Source organism: Lygodium microphyllum, chromosome 4 (assembly GCF_053477565.2).
Source record: "Lygodium microphyllum isolate KBCC chromosome 4, Lygodium_microphyllum_v1.1.10, whole genome shotgun sequence".
NCBI classification, from domain to species: Eukaryota; Viridiplantae; Streptophyta; class Polypodiopsida; order Schizaeales; family Lygodiaceae; genus Lygodium; species Lygodium microphyllum.
Window position 1 is genome coordinate 38,143,372 of NC_141138.1, and position 22,541 is coordinate 38,165,912.

The window sequence follows — 22,541 nt, forward strand, 5'->3', positions numbered from 1 at the left end:
TTAGATCTTAAAAGCTTGATAGGAACGTAAAATACCATTGATTTTGTAAAATAGTCAACTTATAAAGGACATTCAAGAGTTGCACGCTTCTACATTACCTTTAGATTATGGCTTTCCTATCAAGTTTGTTTGCACAAAAATGATGGATCTATGCATTTACTACATAGAATTCTTTTGCAATGCCTTACTTAAAGTTCAAGCTTGAGTTGTAGATTACTCCAAGAACCATGTGTCTTTAAGGTGACAGCCTAGATGGTTTGAGGCTTAAGGTTGTGACCAAGAGGTAGAAGCACTTCCCCTAAGCAAGTCATGATTGCAATGGATGTGGCTATAGTCTACCTCAATTTAGCATAGCCTACGGTGTGTCTAGTGTGCTTAAGGCCATTGGAGAAAGATAATTAACAACGATAATCATACCATATTTAACAAGATGCCCCCTTTCGACCCTAGATAATGAGCCTTAGTTTACATATCAAATTAATATTCTCTAAGAAAGTTAAATGCTACCATTTTTTTTCCCTAAAAATGAGGCTTGACACACACTCACTTTGTGTTTAGTGGAGTGGAATCAACGAGAAGAGTGTAAATTTCAATGAAGGTTTCAAAAAGAAAGCAATTCTATGAAAAAAGCAATACATAGCAATGTACTGCGTAGAGCCACGGATTGTAGGTGTTGAACCTTCGACAGCGAGTGGCTGCCAAATAATGTGTGGTTGTATTAAGGCTGAGCACATGTGCTTGCGTGAACAAGAGCTGTGTGAACACCATCTAAAAAGGTGGTGTGATATGTTTGTTTTTAATCTAGTTTTATATATTAAACTGGGATTTCTTTCTTTTGACGGAGAGGAAGAGGGGTGGTAGTGATAATAATGGGAAGCGCGAGCACACCCTCCCTTTCTTTTACATCGTGCTGTGCAACACCAGAACGGGGAGATTTTTAAAAATATTTACGAGAGGAAAGTAAGATCGATCAACTATTTTTTTAATCAAAGCAAAACTGCACGAAATTTATTATTTCCCTCCGTTGCTTAATTTTTAGTATTAACGCAAGCTTAGCATCCGCTAATTAATCTCGGGACTGCTGGGAAGAGCCACACGTCCTGATAAATCGTAACAATTATCGTTTTGATATTTTCTCGGGGTAGAATTTATTACTAGCAAATTGCTTTGCAAACTATGATGCATCATGCAGCTGTAAATATTTCGACTGATAGAATTTTCATAAATTCTTAGCATTGAAGGAATTATTTTGCAAAAAGACAGGTTCTGTTGTCACGAGAAAATCCATGCAAAATATGGTGGCGAAGGATGATTGCGAGAGCTTAAGCGTATGCGTGTGTGTGTGTATGCCAGAGAGAGAGAGAGAGAGAGAGAGAAAGTACAAGCCGAGGCTCAGAACACCATCTTCTTCTTCCTTCTACTTCTTCCCTCGAGAAGTGAGCAAGCCTTAGGACGAGGCAAAACCCCCCCCCCCCCCCCCGCCCTCTCTCTCTTTCTCTCTCTCAATATTTCCTTCATATGAGAAGGTACAGTACACATGCATCATACATGCTCCTTCTTTGATCAAGTGCCATGCGTCCATCGTTCGTGCAAACAAGCCAAAAGCAGCGGGCGCCATAGTCCCTACTAGCCCCCCTCCCCCCCCCCTCTCTCTCTCTCGAGTCTCTCTTCGTGTCTCTGTAGCCTGTAGGCCTCCCTGAAAATATAGTACTCATTTGCTGCAGCTGCTGGCCCTATATTGCGAGCTGTTGATCACGAAAAGGATTTGGCGACCTCGTTCCTTTCATTATTGTAACCTTCCCTTCTTTGGCAAGCCTCTTTCCTGTCTGGAGTCTGTCTGTTTTATGCGGGTTTGCCTGGAAATCAGAGCCCTAACACATGAAAACGCACAAACGACTGCAGGGTCTCCCCCCATTGCCCTTCTCTCTCTCTCTCTCTCAACAGCACAGGAAGATTTGAGAGAGGAAAATCACTGAGAGAGAACTTTTGTTGATACTATTTTCTATAGTAAGAGGGTGGATTTACAAGAAGAAGAAGGAGGAGAAGGAGAAGATCGTCCGTAGTACGTTGTGCAAGTTGACAGAAAACCTGCCACCCAAACGCACAGTTCGGCAAGCTTAATCGCTCGATCAATTACAGTGCATTTTTTCCCTCTTGCTGCCTACTTGAGTTGGAATAAAGCTGAGCTCTTCTACAGCAGTTTGGGCAGAGAGAAAGAGAGAGAGAGAGAGGCTCCCTCTAACTTCCCACTGCCATTACCAGAAATATTAGTTCATACAGAAGCAACTGCAACAAAACTCTTCCTTGCAGAGACTAATTGATCACTCCAGGAAGCAGGAAACAAAAACAAGACTCTTGACGGACTAATCATTCATAGGCAAACCATGGATGAACATGATCCACCTCCGGCACCAGCAGCCACCATTAATCCCTTCCACCGGTCCTCCACAGCCAGGAGTTACAATGCCCAGGGCTGGTTCTCCGAGAGCCCCTCCGCCGTCTCTCCCTCCCACGCAAGTTTTGACTCTGAGGAAGATGATGAAGAAGCCCTCAAATGGGCAGCCTTGGAGAATCTGCCAACCTACGACAGGCTTCGAAATAGTGTGCTATCTTCACGCTTCCAGCAAGATGTACGCCCCCGTGATCATCAACGGTTTCGTGAACAGGTCGACCTTGCACAGTTGAGCCTCCAAGAGAAGAAGATGATCATGGATAACATGCTCAAAGTGCCGGAAGAGGATAATGATTGGCTCTTGCAGAGAGTCTGGAACCGTATCGACAGGTAATCAAGGCATATTTCATTGGAGTTGTAATCTAGGCATATCTGATGGAGGTATCGTCCTGATTCTTCAAAACAATCTGTAGAAATATCGATGGAAGTACGCAATAAGACTTAAGTATACGCTCTCCTGTATGTAATGAAGTACATGTCAATACACATTGGTGCTTCGAGTGAATTGCATCGTTTGGCATCTAATGGGCAGCATGGATGGCGGGTGGGTGTTGACCTACATGTGTCACACACACACACACACACACAGAGAGAGAGAGAGAGAGAGAGAGAGAGAGAGAGAGAGAGCTTAACCTTGGCTTGATCTTTAGAGTTGGAGTCAGAGCACCTACAGTAGAAGTCAGGTTCAACAAATTGACAATAAATGCACACTGTTATGTTGGAGATAGGGCGTTGCCTACTTTGTGGAACGCAACCAGAAATCAAATGGAGGTACGCTTGATTTTTCTCTTCCTGTCCCATCTTGTGATCAACCTATATGAGATAAGGCTAAGCTTGCAGCCCAAGCATAGTACAGCCACCATCGAATCGTTGTGAGCGTAAGGTCTTTCCTAATTTTCCTACTCTGATAATATCGTATATTAATAATGCGAGATGAAGTAATGCAGCTCAAACAACCTTAGCTGGACGTGTAGAGATAAAACATGTATATAAATCTTGGGCTAATCAAGATGATTCATCAGGCCACCAACCTGGTAGCTTAGCTCTTCATATTTTACCCTGCTTGAAGCTTTCACTCATAAATTCTCTCAAATCATATCATGAATTAACATTGCTTGGTCTTCATAAACCTTTGAATTTCAATATTTTCAATTAACACCCATACAGAAAAGCAACTTACAAGATCTCTAGAAATTGGACTCTGAATTGCTCCAAGTCATTTAAAAAATGTTTAGGATGAACTGATTGACATCTAGTTGTTTGTGCTAATCTCTTACAGGGTTTTCTGAGTCTAATTGGATTGTCGCCTTCGAAGAAAATAAAAATCAGCATACTGAAGAAAATTAGTGGGATTGTCCGACCTTCAAGGTGGCTGTATTTTCCTAATCTAGCTCATGTTAGCAGTAATATTGCCTTTTGGTCATGTTTAGTATTAGGTAACTCAGTGTCCTGGGAGAGATGGCATGCATATGCCTCCATAATGATGCTAAATTTCAAGTTTTAATATTTGGTGACTATTCAAAGCCTCTGTAAATATAGATATGTATGTATACAGTCCTCCAAAAGAAATTAATAGCAATATTGCCTTTGGTTGTGGTGACTAGGTGTCCTGGGAGAACGGCATGCTTGTGTTTCTAGAATGCTACCAAACTGCAACTAAAACATTTGGTGACTATTCAAAGGCCTTGTGAATATAGACATGCATAGTCCTACATTTGGTGACTATTCAAAGGCCTTGTGAATATAGACATGCATAGTCCTCCAAAAGACGTTAGTTTGGAGTGGTTTAATGTTGTCCCTTTACACATCATGGCTCAGCCTTTTCATTTACATTATTGCCATGAATACACATTACAAAAGATCTAGATTTTCTCTCATACTCATTTAATCAGTCAGCATTGACATACAATTACCCCACCCACTAGTAATTTTATACAGTATTCTGCAAATTCAAAGCTAAAGTCACTCAGTGCTATTTTGGGTGTGTGAGAACACAATTTACGCTGCATGTGCTGTTTTGAAATTACTATAGTGGGAACTCAATTGCTATGCCAAAAGCATCATTTCAGAAATCTGAAGGAGTTAGAAAACTGATTTTGTTTCATTCATCGCACTGCAGAATGACACTTCTTTTGGGACCACCTGGGTCAGGAAAAACAACCATGCTTCTGGCACTTGCTAGCCAGCTCAACTCAAGCTTGAAGGTAAGAATTTCATCACACCCCTCGCCTTTCATTTCAGTCGATTGAGCTCAATGACTTAGCATGTCTCACCAGAAGTCTCTCTAGAACCCAAGATATCAAGGCTGCCAATTTAGAATGTCTGGTCTCATCAACAAATTGCTCACATGGTTACGACTTACAGTCCAGAAGTTCATTCTCTAGGGCATGCAAATTTAAATGTGTCACACCTGCTGCAGGTAAAGGGTGAGATTACATATAATGGGCACAGATTTGATGAGTTTGTACCCCAGAAAACATCCTCATATATAAGCCAGAACGACTTACACCTTGGTGAGCTAACAGTGCGTGAGACACTAGACTTCTCAGCAAGATGTCAGGGTGTTGGCTCAAAAAACGGTATGTCTCCTGTAAAATCTGTATTCTAGTAGTATTCCAGAATGTGCTAAGTGTTGGACATGGTTTTGGTTTACAGAGATGCTTTCAGAGATACGTAGAAGAGAGAAAGAAGCTCATATTCTTCCAGATGCAGATGTGGATGTGTTTATGAAGGTATAGACAAGTCCATTTTATACTATGATATGTGTTCTTTAAGACATGAACTTGCTGAGGATAACACAGTATGTAAACTCCAGGGAACTGCTGTGGAAGGAACTAAAGGAAACCTCCAGACAGATTATATTCTAAAGGTAAAACAATGCATTCATCTTGCTAGTTAAACTGCAACCTCTAATCTAAGTGCTCTCTGACACTCATACAACTCAACCTGTGCAGCTACTTGGACTGGACATGTGTGCTGACACGATTGTTGGAGACAACATGATTAGGGGAGTTTCTGGAGGACAAAGAAAACGTGTTACTACCGGTACTCTCCTAAAGTCTGCCTGTAGAAATATTTGTTTCAGACTTCAGATCAGGGCTCATAATGCATGGTACATACTTGGATATTTCAAGCATATGGGGACTAACCAGTTTTGATAAACCTTCCCATGACATCAGTCATACAGTGCCTACTCATAGGTCTTCATCATGATGATTTTTTCACAGTAACAGCAAGTTTAATGAAAAAAAGTGCACATTAATGTCTAATGAAGTGGTCTAATGGCAAACAGGCTTACTTTGAAACCAAATGGGGCCTAGACAGCTGGGGAAAGCTGTATAAAAGGGCATGAGAAAAACTTAAGCTGGAGTAGCTAGATAGTGTGTGGCTCCTGGTTTCTCCCACATACTAGTGATATCCTTGAGACTTCAGAGTGTGCAGCCGGCTTTTGCTTCACAACATAGGCAGGTTTCCATATTTAACATCAAATCTATTGGTCCGCATGTTAGTCATTTGATATATTTATTCAAAGAGCATTCTTGAAGCACCATTGATTTGCCTCATTTTGATACTTCATCTCTGGAATCATAATGAAGCAGTGGAGTAGTTATTGGACAGTGCAGACTACTGTATCTGTTGCAATCACAGCTCATTTTGCTCAACAAAAGTACTACTACCCTTTCAAATTGACCACAACATGCCCCACAATTTAGTGATTTTTTGAAAGCATTCCGAGTCCTGTTCCATTCTTGAATTGCATTATCAAACAATGAAGTACTTGTCTTATGGCTCATCAAGGTTTTTTCTGCCTTGCACTATCTTTTTGAATTCATTTCATGATCTATTCCTTAACATAAAATGCCAATAAGTGCCACTCACACAAATCAAATATAGGGTTTCAGTATCAAAATCTGATGATATGTTTACCAAGGATGCTGAACTTAGAAGCTGATGCTCAGTTTTAAAGCTTTACAAATGTGTTCCAGTTGTGTTTCCCTCAGCAATCTTTAGCTGGTACTGAATCAGACCTTGTTGGAAATGTGTTTATGGATCCAGGAGAGATGCTTGTAGGGCCTACACGAACATTTTTCATGGATGAGATTTCTACTGGGCTGGACAGCTCCACAACATTTCAAATAGTGAAGTGTATTGGCCAACTTGCTCATCGGATGGACTTCACAATCCTTATGTCCCTTTTGCAGCCTGCACCTGAAACGTATGAATTGTTTGATGACATCATACTCCTATCTGAGGGACAGATTGTTTACCAAGGGCCTCGTGTATATGTTTTGGACTTTTTTGAAAGTTGTGGCTTCAAATGCCCTGAGAGAAAGGGAGTTGCTGATTTTCTACAAGAGGTGAAGCAGTCTAACTTACCAAAAGTTTACTTTTCCAGCAACAAACATACTTCTTAGAAAGAAAAAAACTTTACATCTGTTTCAATTGCACAGGTCACATCTTGTAAAGACCAACAACAGTACTGGTGTAACAAACAAAAACCATATCGGTATATTTCTGCAAAAGATTTTTCCAAGCAATTTAAGCAGTTCCATGTCGGGAAAAATATAAACAATCTCATTTCAACTCCATTTGACAAAACCAAGAGTCACAAAGCTTCACTAGCCTTAACCAGATATTCAGTCAGCAGGATGGAAATCTTGAAGGCTTGTTTCTCACGAGAGGTGCTTTTGATTAAGCGCAATGCTTTTGTATTTATATTTAAGACCACCCAGGTACAGAATGTTAATCAATAAGTTTATCAATAAACATATTTTTCCTTTCTTTCTATGAATTTTAAACATTTGTCCAACACTTGCAGATTGTTATTATGGCATTTATTGCAATGACCTTATTTTTTCGGACACGTATGCAACGCAAAGATGAGGTAGATGGGGACTACTTTCTTGGTGCCCTTTTCTTCTCTCTTATCATAAACATGTTCAACGGTTACCCAGAGATCGCTTTCATACTATTCCGGCTCCCAGTTTTTTTCAAGCAGAGGGCCTTGCTATTTTATCCTGCTTGGGCCTTTACTCTACCAACTTTTTTAACAAGGCTTCCCATGTCAATACTAGAGTCTGGTGTTTGGGTGATCATGACATACTATACCATGGGTTTTGCTCCTCAAGCTAGCAGGTAAGAAATTAGTCTCATTGGCTTTCATCAAGCTTGTACAAGCAATTACTATTTCTTTAAGTTCGTGCATCCTTGCATATGCATGCACACTTTTTTTTTTGTAATCTAGTGGCTACCCTAGTGGTAAGAATTTTATTTTATCAACCCACTGACCCGGGTTCAAATCTCCATTATTCTATACCTAATGATGTTTCAGTCTCAAGCTTCCATCTAAGTGTTAGCCATTTCCACTCTCAATCTCAGTCTTCTTTGCACCCACTCAAGAGCCCTCTACAAACTCGTGAGTAGCAGGTTACAGGTGATATCATGGTGTTTTTATATTTCTAGGCCCTCCTACCTTATTGTGCAAGATTGAGAGCTAAGTGCTCCAGAGGCAGACAGGATAGCCACTAAAACTGCAGGAGCTCCAGCCTGCATGACCACTTTGAGATCCCAAACCTGCTGCATCTTTGCAGCAACTTTTCTAAGGTCTTTCAATTTTTTTTTTTCAATTTTACTTCAAATCAATCCTTGATCATCTAGACTAGGTCTGCTATGTTGTGTTTCAGTGATGGATAGCAGCCCCCCCCCCCAAGGTCACAACCACGGTGTCTGCTGTGCCATGGTATATCATCCCAAGGGCTCTCCTCCATACCTCTTGAGGTCTGGGTTAGTCCCATAGGTAGCATCTCTATGTCTCCTATTGCTCACCGTATATCGTGCATGCCACTGGGTCCCTGCCATATCCCAGACAAGTGTCAATTGCTAACCTCCTACAAGCTACAAGTCATAGGAAGAGAGATATGCTACTAACCCTAAAGCTGTCATGTATCTTCCTCCCAAAATCAGATAAGAACTGGTTTGAGATACGCTCTCTATGCCAATAGGAGGTCATTGTTGGTTGTGCTGTGATCTTGCTCATCTAAATCCTTGTCCCCAACCTAGTAGTGTAACCAAAGAATGTCATATCACATGGCCTATCAAGAAATGAATCTCTCCACACCTGCTCTCCTAGATTGCATTGTGATATTTGAAGACGCCTCGTCTAATAACCCCAAAATCTCCATCCAACGATCATGCAAGTAAGACAAGTCTAGGCCAATGTACCACTTCCTCTCATAGTATGCCATACTCTAATCCTTTGTTTGGAGCATCCAACAAATGTTGTCTAATCAAAGTCTTCTTGCTGAAGATGGCCATTCTCCTCAACCATAAAAGTGAATATCTTGTCTTTGCTAGTTGCAGTGACTACCAAAAGAATGTCCTCTCTCGAGAAAAGAGCAACCTAGGTTTGAGAAGTACATGTACTTGTCCGCTAATCTATTGGAAATGCCTCTGTCAGCCATAGCTCTAGCTCCCTTCAGACCTTGTAGTCTTTGCCTCTTAATCTCTTGTGGTAGCTATGAAATGCAAACTAGTTTTCCATTGATGTAGAGATCTATAGAGAGAATCTCCCCTAGGTTAAGTCCTTCGTCCAAGGGTGTGGCCGGACTCTAATCTCAAATAGTGATTGAAGAGAAGAGGCCTCTTCTTCTCTTTGGTTGTAGTCAGTGTAGTTGATGAAGGTCTGATAATACAGATCTCCATGTTTTGATAATAGTAGTTGTGAACTTGACCTCAAAGCTCCTCCCTAAGTCTCTGGTCTTGATCTCTTAAATCCAAATAATGTTGGATTGCCATGTTTTGCCATGTATAGGTGTCATAGATTGAAGCCTCTCTATCAAAAGATTATTCCGCCTAGAAGACGATCCCTAAAAATGAGCTTTTAGCTAATAAGGCTTTATGCTAGTTGTCTAAGTCTATGATCCCCAATACTCCTCTAGATTTGACTGTATAGTGACATCCCAAGCCACCTTTCCTTTAGTTGGGCTCCCATCTTCTCGACCAAATAAAGATTGTACTAAGGTGCTCCACCTGGCCAATGCACGACATGGAAGAATGCCCAACAAAAAGTGATGTACCACATGGTTGCAAAAAGAACTTGGTTGGCAACCACAACTCTTCCTACTAGTGAGACCGTTACCAAGCGCCAATAAAGGAGCTTTTGTTCAATGTTCAAAAAAAGAGTTGCCAATTGTTGTTATAAGGTAACGTCAATCCCCACATGGCATCCAAGATATATCACCGTGGTTCCACGGGGAACCTAGGTGAAATTCTCATGCAGTCCCTTTCTCACTGCGGATAAAACTAAAAGTCATTTCCAAGAGATTTAATGCCCCTAACCAAGATTAGTTTTAGAGAACACCATTGGCACCTATCCACAACAGTTTCTACCGATGTCCCCTTCTACTAAAGCTAGGATTCGTAAGGAGGAAAATTTGCTTCAAGGAGAAGTATTGGCTTCTTCAAGGTTGTTGGATTGGCTGCATAAAGATTTGCAGCGAGACAAGTTTAATCGGATGACTCGATTGGGATTGAAGATAGTCCTTGATGGTGTTATTCCTAGGCAGCTCCGTCTTTGTTCTTTCAGGCGTATTCGTCAGTACTTTAGGGTGCCTTGCGAATATAGTGACATTTGGTCGTCCATACAGGACAGTCTTCAAAGGTTCTCTCATTTGCCTACGTTATAGCCATTGTATCCATGGTGTGACTGGATGCTTGTGCTTCTTGATGATTTTGAGAAAATGTCCGCTAATTAGATATATCATCGGATGGTGGAAACCAAGAGATGAGTCATTGGGAAAGTTAATAAATTATGGCATCTTCGGGATAGCAAAAAGAAGTGGTGGGAAAGATTTATCCAGCTTTGGAAGTCTAAGGTTACGTATCAAGGTAAAGTGTTCATGTGGAGGCTGCTTATTGGGGGTCTTCCAACGGGAGATGTGCTCCATGCTTGAAAGATCTTTACAAGTCGTCGTGTTTTCTGCACTACATGAGATGAGACATTGCTTCACCTCTTTGTCTCTTGCCCGATCTGGAGTTTCATTTCCCAAGTGTGGTCCTCGGAGACTCAGCACCGCATACGAGCTCGTTCATGGATTATGGGAAATATGTCCTCTATGTCTTCTTTGCATTCAAATTATTCTTGCCTTTTCCATTTGCTTAGATGGACAGCCATGTGACATATATGGTGTACTCGGAATTCCTTTATTTTTGATTCAGCGTCGGGCATCCATGGGCATATGGCCCGTGTACGTGTTTAGTGTTATGGCAAATCTCTTCTATAATGTCAGCTAATGTGGTTCTTCCAGATATTGCAACTCCTTGGTTGGCTATTGTTCACTCTACTCCCGTTGTCCTTACTGTGTGATTTATTAGTGCTATTCATATAATAGGTTGTTCTGATAGCCTGTTGGCTTCATTACAGTTGTTTCCATCTTGCTTTGTTGGCCTAAAGGCTTGATGTAAATATCTCCAAAGAGAGTTTATGTCTGTTATTTTTGTGCTGACCTAATGGTTTGATGTAAATATTTACTACTTAATTCAATTATCTTCACGTGAGAGAGAGAGAGAGAGAGAGAGAGAGAGAGAGAGAGAGATGTGTGGCGACCTAGAATCCAACCCGCATAGACATGACACAAGCTATACCCACAAACATGTACAGACTGGACATCAAACTCAGCTCCCACCCATGGAGCCAAATTGGATGTTACACTGACCTCTGAGCCATAGTGCCAAATGACCTCACCCTCAAGCTTTGGATAGTAGTGTGACAAGTGGCAACCTCGCCTGCTAGTGTCACAAGGACATGTACTTTTAATGCTTAACTTTGGCATTATTATGTTGTGCACATGCAAGGTACATATGTAAAGTGCAAGTCCATTAAGTCATAGCACTAGCCCAAGTATCCTAAGAATGCAGTGGGTGTCAAAAGCAAAAGTTGTATTGTAATAAGTTATATTGGTCACACATTAGTGGGTGTCAGGTGTCAATTTCAATTCAACACCAATAAATGCAACAACCACTTGGGGGTTAAACTAGCCTAGCCAATTTAATTGTGGATGGGCATTGCTAATTTTTTGGGTGGGGACAAAGGGCTAAATTAATATTTAAAATTATTAATTTTGAAAATTAACTAAAAGTGACTGAAAGTCCAATTGGAAAGGCTGCCAAGTGGCAAACTTTCCCATGCAAGGGCGAGAAAGGTCTGTTGGGGGACTGACTAAGACGTATTCTAGTCAATGTCTGCATGGTGAGGCTAGGAGAGACAAGGAAGATGCTGCCAAACTAATTTGCAGCCACCCAAGAAGTAGCTAGCTGTAGATGACAGCCCTATCAGGGCCTAAGAATGCAAGTGAAAGGATTAGCAAGCAAGGCAGCAACGGGCGACCAACTTTGGGGCCGAAGACTGTAGGTGCTGGCATTCTCAAGGCTGTGGGCAACGGGTTAAGGTAGATCTTTAGGACAGAAGTTGGAATTTTCTCTCTCCTTAGCATACTCTTCCCTTCTCTAGCCAATTCTCAGCAATCTCTAGAAATTGTCAGCCATTCTCAAGCTATGGCGAAAAGCAGCTGCGTTTTTGCTGCTACAAACCCTAATTTACAGCATCATATTCTTGTTAAATGGGTTCAAGTCACGACAATGCCACACATTTTGAAGGTTCACAAAGCATTCAGGGAAATACAATGCCTAGTCGTGGTACAAGCGAACAGCATGGGCAGCGTGCTGAGAATGTGGATATTGACCAAGAAGTGGGTCCCTTGAGGCCTCAAAATACTGATGATAAAAAAAAGAAGAGGATGATGATCAATTTAAGGCTTAGTTTAGGACATTAGTTAATCTCTTTTGCACAATTAGCAAAGAATCCTTGATTCGTGCAATTCTTGAATGCTCCTACGAAGGATAGCAAAGGAAAGAAGAAGAAGTCATCTTCTAGAGCTTCGAGACAGCATGAGTATCCGAAAGAAAAGCCACTTCAGTCTCAACATGTACCTAATGTTGGCAATGGCCAAATGCAAATGATGCCAGTGGGGCAAGTACAGCTAATGGCAGTTGGCAATGCAATACAAACTTATTCTCTATAGGTATTTTTCATCTTGTACCTCTATACTTTCCATGAACACTGAGAAAAATTTCAATTCAAAGTATACAATTTCTAAGTAGCAACCAAGAACTTGCCTTTGAAAGGTTCAGTCTTCAATATTTTCAATCATGTACATTAGGAGGTGTTGCTTGAGGTTGCTTTTACAAGAGCTCTTTACAAGACACAACATCATGTGGATCTTTACAAAGCAAACTCTCATTTTGGGACCATGGATATGCCATAGACATCCTCGAGCAAGTCTTCACTTACAATGACATTTTAGACATAAGGTGGCAATTCTAGAATATGAGTCCACTCATCAAAGAATTGCCATGAAATGACTTTAATAAACATGCACCTATAAAGTATCTCAATTGAGAGAGTAGGAGACGGAGCCAAGATCAAGTAAATAGCCATCTTCTCACAACTCTTTGTTAGGAAGTTCACACTTGGAAGGGTATTGGGGATCTCAATATAGATATGCGGTTGTAGGGTCTTGATCACCACAAACTGCTCGTATAAGCAATGTTTTTCACATACAACTCCAAAGGGAAATCCCTTGACATGAACGTATTGAACCCAAGGTTCAAGACATATGGTCAAGTAGATAGGTTATTGGCATACATTTACAATTTTTCTTGGTACAAAAACTTGTAAGCCCAAAGGATTAGTCTAAATAAGATGCCTTGATCAATACATCAAGATTCCAAGGATGCAGCTTCAATTCCGTCACTTGCAAGATCAAGGAAAACTCTCCCCTCAATAATAAATTACTTTAGACCGGCAGCGTTTAGTCATCACCCTTTCCAACTATAACAATCCACCTTATTGGTTAATCAATGGAAGGATTAGTCTCCTCTTCCTTCTTCTTGGCTTCAAAAGAGAGTTAGCAAAGGTTCTTTGTGACTTATCATAAGGAGCACGTGTAAGGAAACATTTAGTAGAATGTAGACCAAGCTTATAAGCACCTTCACATCAAAAGAAATCAGGACAGCAACTTCCCAAGCTTGCAAGATTGATAATTTCAATTCAAATTGTCAATGGCCTTCGCCTATTGGACTTCACAACAACTTGAGTCTTTTAGTGTGCATAGTACTCCAGTTCTCATTAGTCCCAAGAGGTTCACATGGTTTTGAGAGGATAAAGAGTTGGAGGATAACCCATAAGAAGAGAAGGACAGCAGCAGCTCATGTGCAAGGTTTCATCACAGTTACAGAAGAGGAAGCAAATGACAGTTGTGTGCACCTTAATGGTCCTCTGTCTCACCACAACAAAGCTCATGACAGTTTATAGTGCTCTTGACAAGCCTCTCCCTCAATCAACCAGTTTGAAGAACTGCACCTGCTGCTGCAAAGCTCCACAATTGCAGTCCACGTGGCCCTCATGTAAATATCCAGCTCATGGTACACTTGCCAATGCTCCAACTTACTTGCCAAATCCCCAGCTCAAGTTGATTATCAAAACTGCCATTTTCAAGCCACCAGGATGCATAAAAATGCCAGTGCAATCATTGTGTAAGCATTCAACTTTGTTTCTTCCAAATAGCCTTACTCAGGCTTGTAAACCTTCCACTTTATTTACCACATAAACCCTATACATATGCCATGAGCATTAAACCCTTTTCGATAGCTTAATCCTCCATCTACCTTTGTTATGAACCACCGTTTACAATCTCTTTCAACCAAACCTTTTTGAGTCTCTTGGAAATCTTGATATGTCGGTTCCTTGAGAAAAGAACAAATATTATCATCATCATTTCTTAAGGCTTGCTTGACATTTGGAATTGTGACAAGACAGCTTCAACACAAAGACCAACATCTCATTTACAAAAGTACTTGCATCAGCTTCAACACAAAGACCAACATCTCATTTACAAAAGTACTCGCAAATGCAAGGCCAACAACATGGGCCATCTATGGGTGTGTGTGGCCCAAATCCTTATGGTATGCAACAAGCAATGCATGGAATGCAAGGCCCAATGTATCCGGGTAAGACAAGCGAAATGCAAAATTCCATGTATATAATGATGGCATGATGCCTTGGGTACAAACTTGCATGTTTGGTGATGGATTTGCTAATTTTGGTGTGTTTGGGGCTCATGCATTGATGTTAACCATGCAAATGCTTCGTATAGCGCTGGTCATGAGGAAAATGCAGTCAATGTACCGTTTTTGGCAGCAATGTGACAGTTCCAAGGGTCTGTGTGGTCTAAAGGGACAAAGGCCTTGAACCTAGTCGATGATTCAAGCCAAGGGAAGTTAGAGGTAAAGTTTCCATGTACTACAGTCTAATTGGAAAAATTTTAGGATGGTTTTGTCTATAAATGCGGATTGGGCTCTTTTAGGTTCAGCAAAGCATAGAGGGTACGGTAGAATAATGCCTGATGCTCAAGGGGAAGATTACATCTTCACTCCCCTAGGAATGGACAACTCAGTCATTTAGAGGATCTTGGATGTACTTGGTTTTGCATCCAAGGTACTCTATGTTGATAGTATTTTTGCCATTGAGATCACTATTCTAAGTATTAGTCACTCTGAGTCAATACGCAAATGTGTATGCTTTGCAACTAGGCTTTGAAACTATACATTTACAAGGCTATTAACATATATGAAGTACACGGAATACATTGAATATACATTTGGGTGTGATGTGCATTTCTAAGGCATGTATAGGACACAAGGATGGTATGCAATGTACATTTATAGGTCACACAAATGAAGTACATTTGCCCAAGTTACATGTGGTTTGCAGCTGGTGTATGCATTATATGAGTGTCATGCGAAACATCATTGCTATAGGCATTGTTTATGCTCAATTTATGCATCACATTGCCTTGGTGATCAGAATAGAGTTGGGTTTTGGCACGTGAATGCATCCCTTTGTGAGAATGCAATGATTTTCAATCTTCATTCTCTCTCCTTGACACCAAAGAGTGTCTCTCCCTCCCTTCAACAAATTAATTGATGTTAATATTAATAGTAATGTTTGACTTTACATTAATCATAATGTTAACATTAAAATTAATATTGATATTTACACAAAAGCTAGATGTTAAAACCCAACATTTAATGTTACATTAATATTAATATTAAACTAACATTAAATGTCAATGTGGAACATAAAGCAATGATGCTAATCCAGCAATAAGGCTTCGATTACCAACAATGATGGTATCCTACAGCCTCAAAGTGAACTCCTATTGTCACTACAACCGAAAATCTTTGCATAAGCATCCTTCCACCTAATTGAACACGAGTACCGAACAAGACGCATAGTTTGTCGTACCCACCATTGGCAATATGTGCTTCCCGTGCATGCCCCTCTCGCTAGTAGTGTCCCATATTACCCTAAATGAGATAAAGTCGTATTTGTCAAGTGTGAACCATCATAGCTCCATGTGCAAACAATGGTTTTATGCACGTTGTCAGGGGATAAAGAGAAGAAAGCCGAAACTATGGGGGTTTTAGAAATATGGGTGCAAAGAGTAAGGTAAAGAGAAGAAGACGAGAGAAAGGAGAAACCAATCACAACCCAAACGAATTAAATACCGCCCTTTGTATTACTGCCAGGTACAATAGTACCCGATCAATTTTCAACCCTTGTTGGGACAATTGATTAACTCAAAGTCAATTGCCCAACATATACCCTGACCTTGAATATGAACAGATCGGTATCTTGCTGTACATGAAGTAGGCAAAAGTATCAAATCTCAATGGCTACATAATATTTGGTGGGGAAAGGCCAATTGCATCACCCAAAAGCTCTATCAATTGATAGACATGGATATCAATTGATAGACATGGATAAAGAAGCATCAAACCCTATTCGGGCCTAGATTTGGTATGTCAGCCCTGTTTTAACTGTTTATTACAGCAGCAAATAAATATATTTAATCCACTCCAAAACCTCTCCAAACTATGTCCTTGACAAGTGCAAAGTGTTCCTTAATCACCTGGAAGCAATACCAATCAGTAGAAGTGACTGATGATGGAGAAAACCCTATATGGGCCTAATTTTAATGATTCAGCCCTCTTTTCCCTATATATTATAGCAGTAATCAAATGCTCAGAAATTGCTTCAAACCCTCTCAAGATTGTGTCTTTGATGAGTACAAAGCATCCCCTAATAGTAGAGAGTAGGATCCTATGCATAGATGCACCCGATGTCAATAGAAGAGGTTTAAATCTTTATGGACAGTATGCTGCCCTGTTCTCTTGTATGTAAATCCCTTGTCTTGGACAGCATGAAGAAGACAAAGAACTTCCCTTTCTCAAGCCAAGACACAAGAACCCCCTTCCCTACTACCGGAGCTTACTTTCCCTTCAATTTTCTTGAGTTTGCATGCCCTCTCTCTCCCTTTTCAGTCCACACTTGATGCTACTCCCTTCCGGCCTGTTTGGGCCTGTTTTCCAGCCTCCCATGCTGCCCTTAAACTCCCCACTTTTCTCCTCTTCCCCCTCCCAAAAAGTCTCCTACACAGGGACACATGCAAACACTTGTCCAAAGTGGATGTAGTGATGGAAGCATGGGAAACTACTCTAAAAGACTGCTGAACATGAGACAGAAAATAGAAACACCAAAGAACACTACACAAAGAACTCGAAAGCAAAGAGATACTCAGAAAATGGAATCCATATATCAAGATATGAGATAGTATAGATCCAATGTGAGTCACTAGCTGTCAAGGCACCGATATTGGCTCCCTCTCTCCACTAGAACCTGAAGGAGGTGAATGACTAATGATGATGACGATAATTGAGGAGGATGAGCCCCAATATTTAGGCCAATGATGTAGAGTCAACTAGCAATAAATGTTGGTTAGTCAACAATAAATGCTGGTCTATTTGCAATAAATGCTGTAAACACCATATAAATGACACTTATAAAATGCCTAAAATATCTAAGATGTGCCTAGCCCTCTCTGGCATGCACGGACTCACACATGAACTAACAAATCCACTAACACCCTCTCTCAGATTATGAGTGATTTGGTACAAGACAACGATACATTGTTAAGAGCCCATCAAAGTCCATACAACAAAAAACACTGGAAATGGACCATGGATAGCCAAGTAGTGAGTGGCCAACCCACCACCAAGATGCCTCGGAGAAAATTTGATATCAATGTCGATCGTACCAGCTCCTAAAATACAAAAGAATCATAGCAACTCTCAATATTTGTCAACAATGTCTTGCAATAGCATACAAGACTAGCCCGTCAAAAATGCCTTTGAACAAATGTGACCTTTTGGCCAGACTGTCAAAGTGTTGCCTCATGTGGGCTCAGACTAAGAGCCAAGTGTGCTCTGTGTCAAAGAACCAGCTCATCATGAACCTCGATGCCCATCCTAGCTCCAGGATTTGAACTTGCCAGTCTTTAGCCGATGCGTCATGGAAATCCCTCTCTAGAACCTGTGCACTTGTATAGATGAGGCTTAGCAACCCCACCTTACCACCCCCTCACACTCCCTCTCTAGCATTGGAGTGTTGTGAGGGATGATCGTATCATCTATACTAACAACTGGGAAGGGAGGCCACATAGCTGGAGCCTAAACCTAGACCTAGAGATGAGGAAGACTTGTCGAGAGAGTTGTCACCTTTTGTTACCATCTGTGCCTCCTCCTACAGTAAAGCTGCTAATGTTCCGTAGTCCTTTCCGGAGGTGCCCCTTCTTGCCACAATAGTAGTACTGTGACTTCTTTTTTGTTGTATTTCACACCTCTTTGAAATTGGAACATCTAAAGCACCAAGAGATAGCATCCTCACAGAAACTTGAAGCGGAACACAAATCTCCAACATGACACTTGTAGATGAGTAAAGAATGTCTGCATGCGGACCGTCAGTAGAAGATGCCGGAGGAACCACAATGAAGGGGATACAAAGAAGAGGAAGACAAACAAGGGATCTTTAGGGAGAAAAGTATGCCAAAACTACAGACCCACAAGGATTGATGGAATTCAAAGTAGTAAAAAAAGCACATAGAGAAAAGATTAATAGTGACGAGAGTGTAGTGATGAGAACATGACAACTGGATGCACATGAACCCTCTCTAAAGTTGAGCAATGTATCACAAAGTAAAAAGACAAACCAAACTCAACCAAAAAGTAGCGTGAAACCTATCACCCAACCCTGCACACAAGCAAAAAAGCAAAATGCAGAAGCTGATCAATAAAAGGCAGACAATAGTTGCATTAAATGCAATTGTACTGCAAAAAAACAGGTCGCCTCAGCAGGCAGACACCAAAATGCTGTTGTGTTGAAGGGTCAGTAATAAGTCCCCAGCCCTAAAACAGCCCTAGAAAACTATAAATGCAGATGGCAAACTGCGAAATGTTGAGAAAATAGCAGAAAATCAGGCCAAGATTTAGCAAAGGATGGTTGGCCAAGTTGTAAATCACTCGCAGTAGTTAGAAAGAGATCCAATCAGTCAACGAAAAGTCAAAACTCAGACCTGCAACAGTGTAAAACAGTTTTACAGCAACAGAACAATGATCTTACAATTTGATACCTTGTCAGAAGTGCATGCAGTGATGGAAGCATGGGGAACTGCTGTAATAGACTGTTGAACATGAGACAAAGGAAAGAGAAGCACTACCAAAAGAAAAGAACACTACACAAAGAACTCAGGAGCAAAGAGATGCTCGGGAAATGGAATCCACATACCAAGATGTAAGACAATATAGATCCAACGTGATTCATTGGTTGTCAAGGCACTAGCACCGGCTCCTTCTCTCCACTAGAACGTGAAGAAGGTGAATGACAAATGATGATGATGATTATTATTGAGGAGGGGCCCCAATATATAGACCAAATCAATGCCATAAATGATGTGAGGTCAGCCAGCAATAAATGCTGTCCAACTAGCAATAAATGCTGTTCGGCTAGCAATAAATGCTCTAAACACCATATAAATGACACACGTAAAATGCCTAAAATATCTAAGATGTGCCCAGCCCTTTGTGGCATGCAGAGACTCACACATGAACTGACAAATCCAATAACAACACTCCTGGTCTGTGATTTACTTGACTTCCCTCTTAGTCATTTTGCTTCCAAGCTTCACACTTGTCAGTAGGCATGTAAACAAATCACTCTAGTAACTCTTCATCTCGTAAAACTGGTCTTCCATTGACCTAATGTCATGGGATTTTATGTTTATAGTGTGAAAAATGGAGATGCTATGGATCATGTAGATCTGCATACTTGGTCTACAGGAGCTCCAGGTTAGGATATACAACATAATGCAGCGACTCTTTAAGTTCATTTTTGCTTGGAAGTCACATAGTTCAGCAAGTCTACTAGGTTTGAGCACGGGACATGGTATATGCCCTTGTTAGTGACTTAGGTCACTTAAGTGTGTCTATGTGAAACTTTGATGTTGTGTGGGAAAGAACAGGGAGATCAGCGTGATTTGCGCCACAAATCATGGGCGTGGGCTGCAGGGAGAGCTGGACCATTGGTGGAGCTTCCAAGGGCATGCAACTAGAGTTCAACTTAGAAATGGGCAAGATATTAAGGAGAGGAAGGTAAAGTGTGTCTGATGTATGCATTTTGGGAGAGAAGAGGGGAGCTATGGTGCTGTCTTGGACAGGAAAGAACAAGGAATCCATGACCAGCAAGGTCTCTTTTTGCTTCATCTTCATTCTCAGGGCTCTTTTTGATGCCTGGAGCTTGGTTCTTGCTCCCGGGATCTAGTGTACCACTTGGGACAGCCAAAGGTGTGATTTTTCTTGGTCTATGGGCTGTTTTGGACTGTTCAAAACTGTCGTAAACAGGGCAGCCCACAGTCCACTCAATTTGGAAGAGCTTGCAAGTGATCTAATTGCATGTATGTATTGGATACGGTCCCTAAACAGCAAGGCAACCTTGGGCATTCATTAGAGAAGCTTATGATTGGATTTGTATGCATTCTGGAGCCTTGATTGAGGGCTGGAATACACTGTTATTGATAGGGCTGAAGTGCTTCTTTAGCTTTGATAGGGATTTGACAAAAGTATTTGATATATGTCTTAACTGTAAAGGCTTCTACCACTACTAGATTGAAGCTACATGTAATTTTGAGGTGAATACCTATAGCAGTCAATGGATGGTAGCAACATGGATCATGAATTATGATCATGGGTTATGTTATGTATGTGTATGAGTTGAGCTATTGTCTCTTTGTGTCTTGGGCTTTGACCCTCCCTTATTTGGATGTATTTGGTTATGAGCTATGATTATGAGCTGATGTCTTCCATGTATGATAGGATGCTGAAATAAATTGACTGGATTCACCTCTATCAAAATTTTTTTACATCTCCTATTTCTTTAAACCCCTTCTCTTTGAAGGGCCCTTAGTGCATTCGCAATAAGTCATTTCATGACCATTGTGACCAATGCTACCTAGCACACATTCAAATGTCCAAGGATATAACACACACACACACACAGAAAGAGAGAGAGTTGACCAAATAGATGTAGCTCAATTGGTTAAGTTGGATGCACACCCAACAGGTCTTGGATTCAACTCCTAAATTCCGCACAGTCATTAATATATGTGTAGAAAAAGGGAGATTTAAACCATGGGTTATTAAAATAAGTGGTCTATCACTAGGGTAGACACTTGATTGTGTGTGTGTGTGTGTGTGTGAGAGAGAGAGAGAGAGAGAGAGAGAGAGAGAGAGAGAGAGAGAGAGAGAGAGAGATTAACATCTACAAGAGATAGAATGAGTGACCTATGAGACCAAAATTGTGAGTATAACTAATCCATGGTATGTTTCATTGTGAATAAGCCAAGAAAACAATAACTAATATAAGGGTAAAGATGATGGTACCATTAATGTGTACAAGGGCTCTTGGCTCGCTTACCATCTACGAGGTCATCATAAGGTTATTTTGGAGAGAAATTAACTCATCTATGATAGACTTCATTAAAGTGAATATCTTGGGAATATTCGGCTTTGGTGAGAGATGATAGCCTTCGTTCTCAAATAATGTTGTGGATGTTATCTAGCTCAAGGGCAAGGCCTCCTAGCTCTCTTGGGTGGAACTAATACTGCTGGCCAAGCTTGTACTAGTCCTCCTATGACCCTAAACAAGTCAATAAGTATTTTTTGTCTCATGTCTTGCATGCACACTATTGCTTCTACTCAGGGCTAGGCCAATGTATCTAAAGGTTTGTTTTTTAGGCTCTTTCATTTGAGAATATCATAACCTGGCATATTAGACTAAATCCTTGTTGGAGAAGACAATGATATCTCGTAGTAGGCGAGGCATGGCATCTACATATGTGATTCTACTTGTGTCTCCACATTTTGCATTTGGCATCTAGAATGTAGCATGTCCTCTTGCGCCTCTTTAGAGTATCTCCCTGTCTCACCTTGAACCTAGCAAGCATTTTCATAGACAATACCACTTGTCTCCACTCTTTGCATTTGGTACCTAGAATGTAGCATGTCCTCTTATGCCTCACTAGAGTATCTCTCTGACTCACCTTGAAGTTGGTGCAGAGGAGACCTGGATCTAGCCTATAGTATATTTAATCTTTAAGTATTTGTGATATCCAAATCTGATAATGGCACCACCAACAAAAGAATGGAGAGAATGGCGGTGCATGCACTTCAAAATAGGCTAGGGTGGGCATGTTGGTGGGCATGTTAATACTAGCAAGCATGGCAATGCTAGCATGCATATTAAGCATAAGATGACCGGAGTTGCAGATAGATTGTATACCATACTCACATCGAGTGGGAACATATAGATGGTATGAGACTCCCTTTTGGAACGAGAGCAAGGGTGCTAAATATAAATATATTTGGGATCACCACATCACTATGACATATTGACAAGGCCCAAAATACATAATTATTTCAATGTCACATTGCATGACACTTATGCTTAAGGAGCGATTCAAGTTTAAGATTTTTCCCATACACACCCTATAATAGCTTCATCACACAAGTTTGGAATGGGAGGGAGGGTGCTAAATATATTTGGGATCACCACATCACTATGGCATATTGACAAGGCCCA

General features: G+C 40.9%; 1 protein-coding gene and 1 long non-coding RNA gene across 7 annotated transcripts in view; one reads left to right on the forward strand and one right to left on the reverse strand.

Annotated features, from left to right (window-relative positions):
• Window positions 1-1,472: 1,472 nt before the first annotated feature.
• Window positions 1,473-22,541, forward strand: part of LOC148036949 (ABC transporter G family member 29-like) — a 37,298-nt gene continuing 16,229 nt past the window's right edge. Inside the window, exons 1-11 of the mRNA XM_087675873.1 lie at window positions 1,473-2,782; window positions 3,103-3,223; window positions 3,732-3,820; window positions 4,572-4,656; window positions 4,872-5,031; window positions 5,108-5,184; window positions 5,268-5,321; window positions 5,407-5,497; window positions 6,509-6,810; window positions 6,904-7,185; window positions 7,272-7,588. Coding sequence (XP_087531999.1) covers window positions 2,385-2,782; window positions 3,103-3,223; window positions 3,732-3,820; window positions 4,572-4,656; window positions 4,872-5,031; window positions 5,108-5,184; window positions 5,268-5,321; window positions 5,407-5,497; window positions 6,509-6,810; window positions 6,904-7,185; window positions 7,272-7,588 — 1,976 coding nt within the window. The 5' untranslated portion in view covers window positions 1,473-2,384. The remainder of the gene's footprint in view (window positions 2,783-3,102; window positions 3,224-3,731; window positions 3,821-4,571; window positions 4,657-4,871; window positions 5,032-5,107; window positions 5,185-5,267; window positions 5,322-5,406; window positions 5,498-6,508; window positions 6,811-6,903; window positions 7,186-7,271; window positions 7,589-22,541) is intronic.
• Window positions 5,710-22,541, reverse strand: part of LOC148036950 (uncharacterized) — a 33,654-nt gene continuing 16,822 nt past the window's right edge. The window contains exon 4 of one of the 6 annotated variants that reach the window (XR_015690535.1): window positions 5,710-6,661. This is a non-coding gene — a long non-coding RNA (uncharacterized LOC148036950). Of the gene's footprint in view, window positions 6,776-22,541 lie in introns of all 6 variants that reach the window. The other 5 variants (XR_015690534.1, XR_015690532.1, XR_015690530.1 and 2 more) reach the window with 5 other exon arrangements.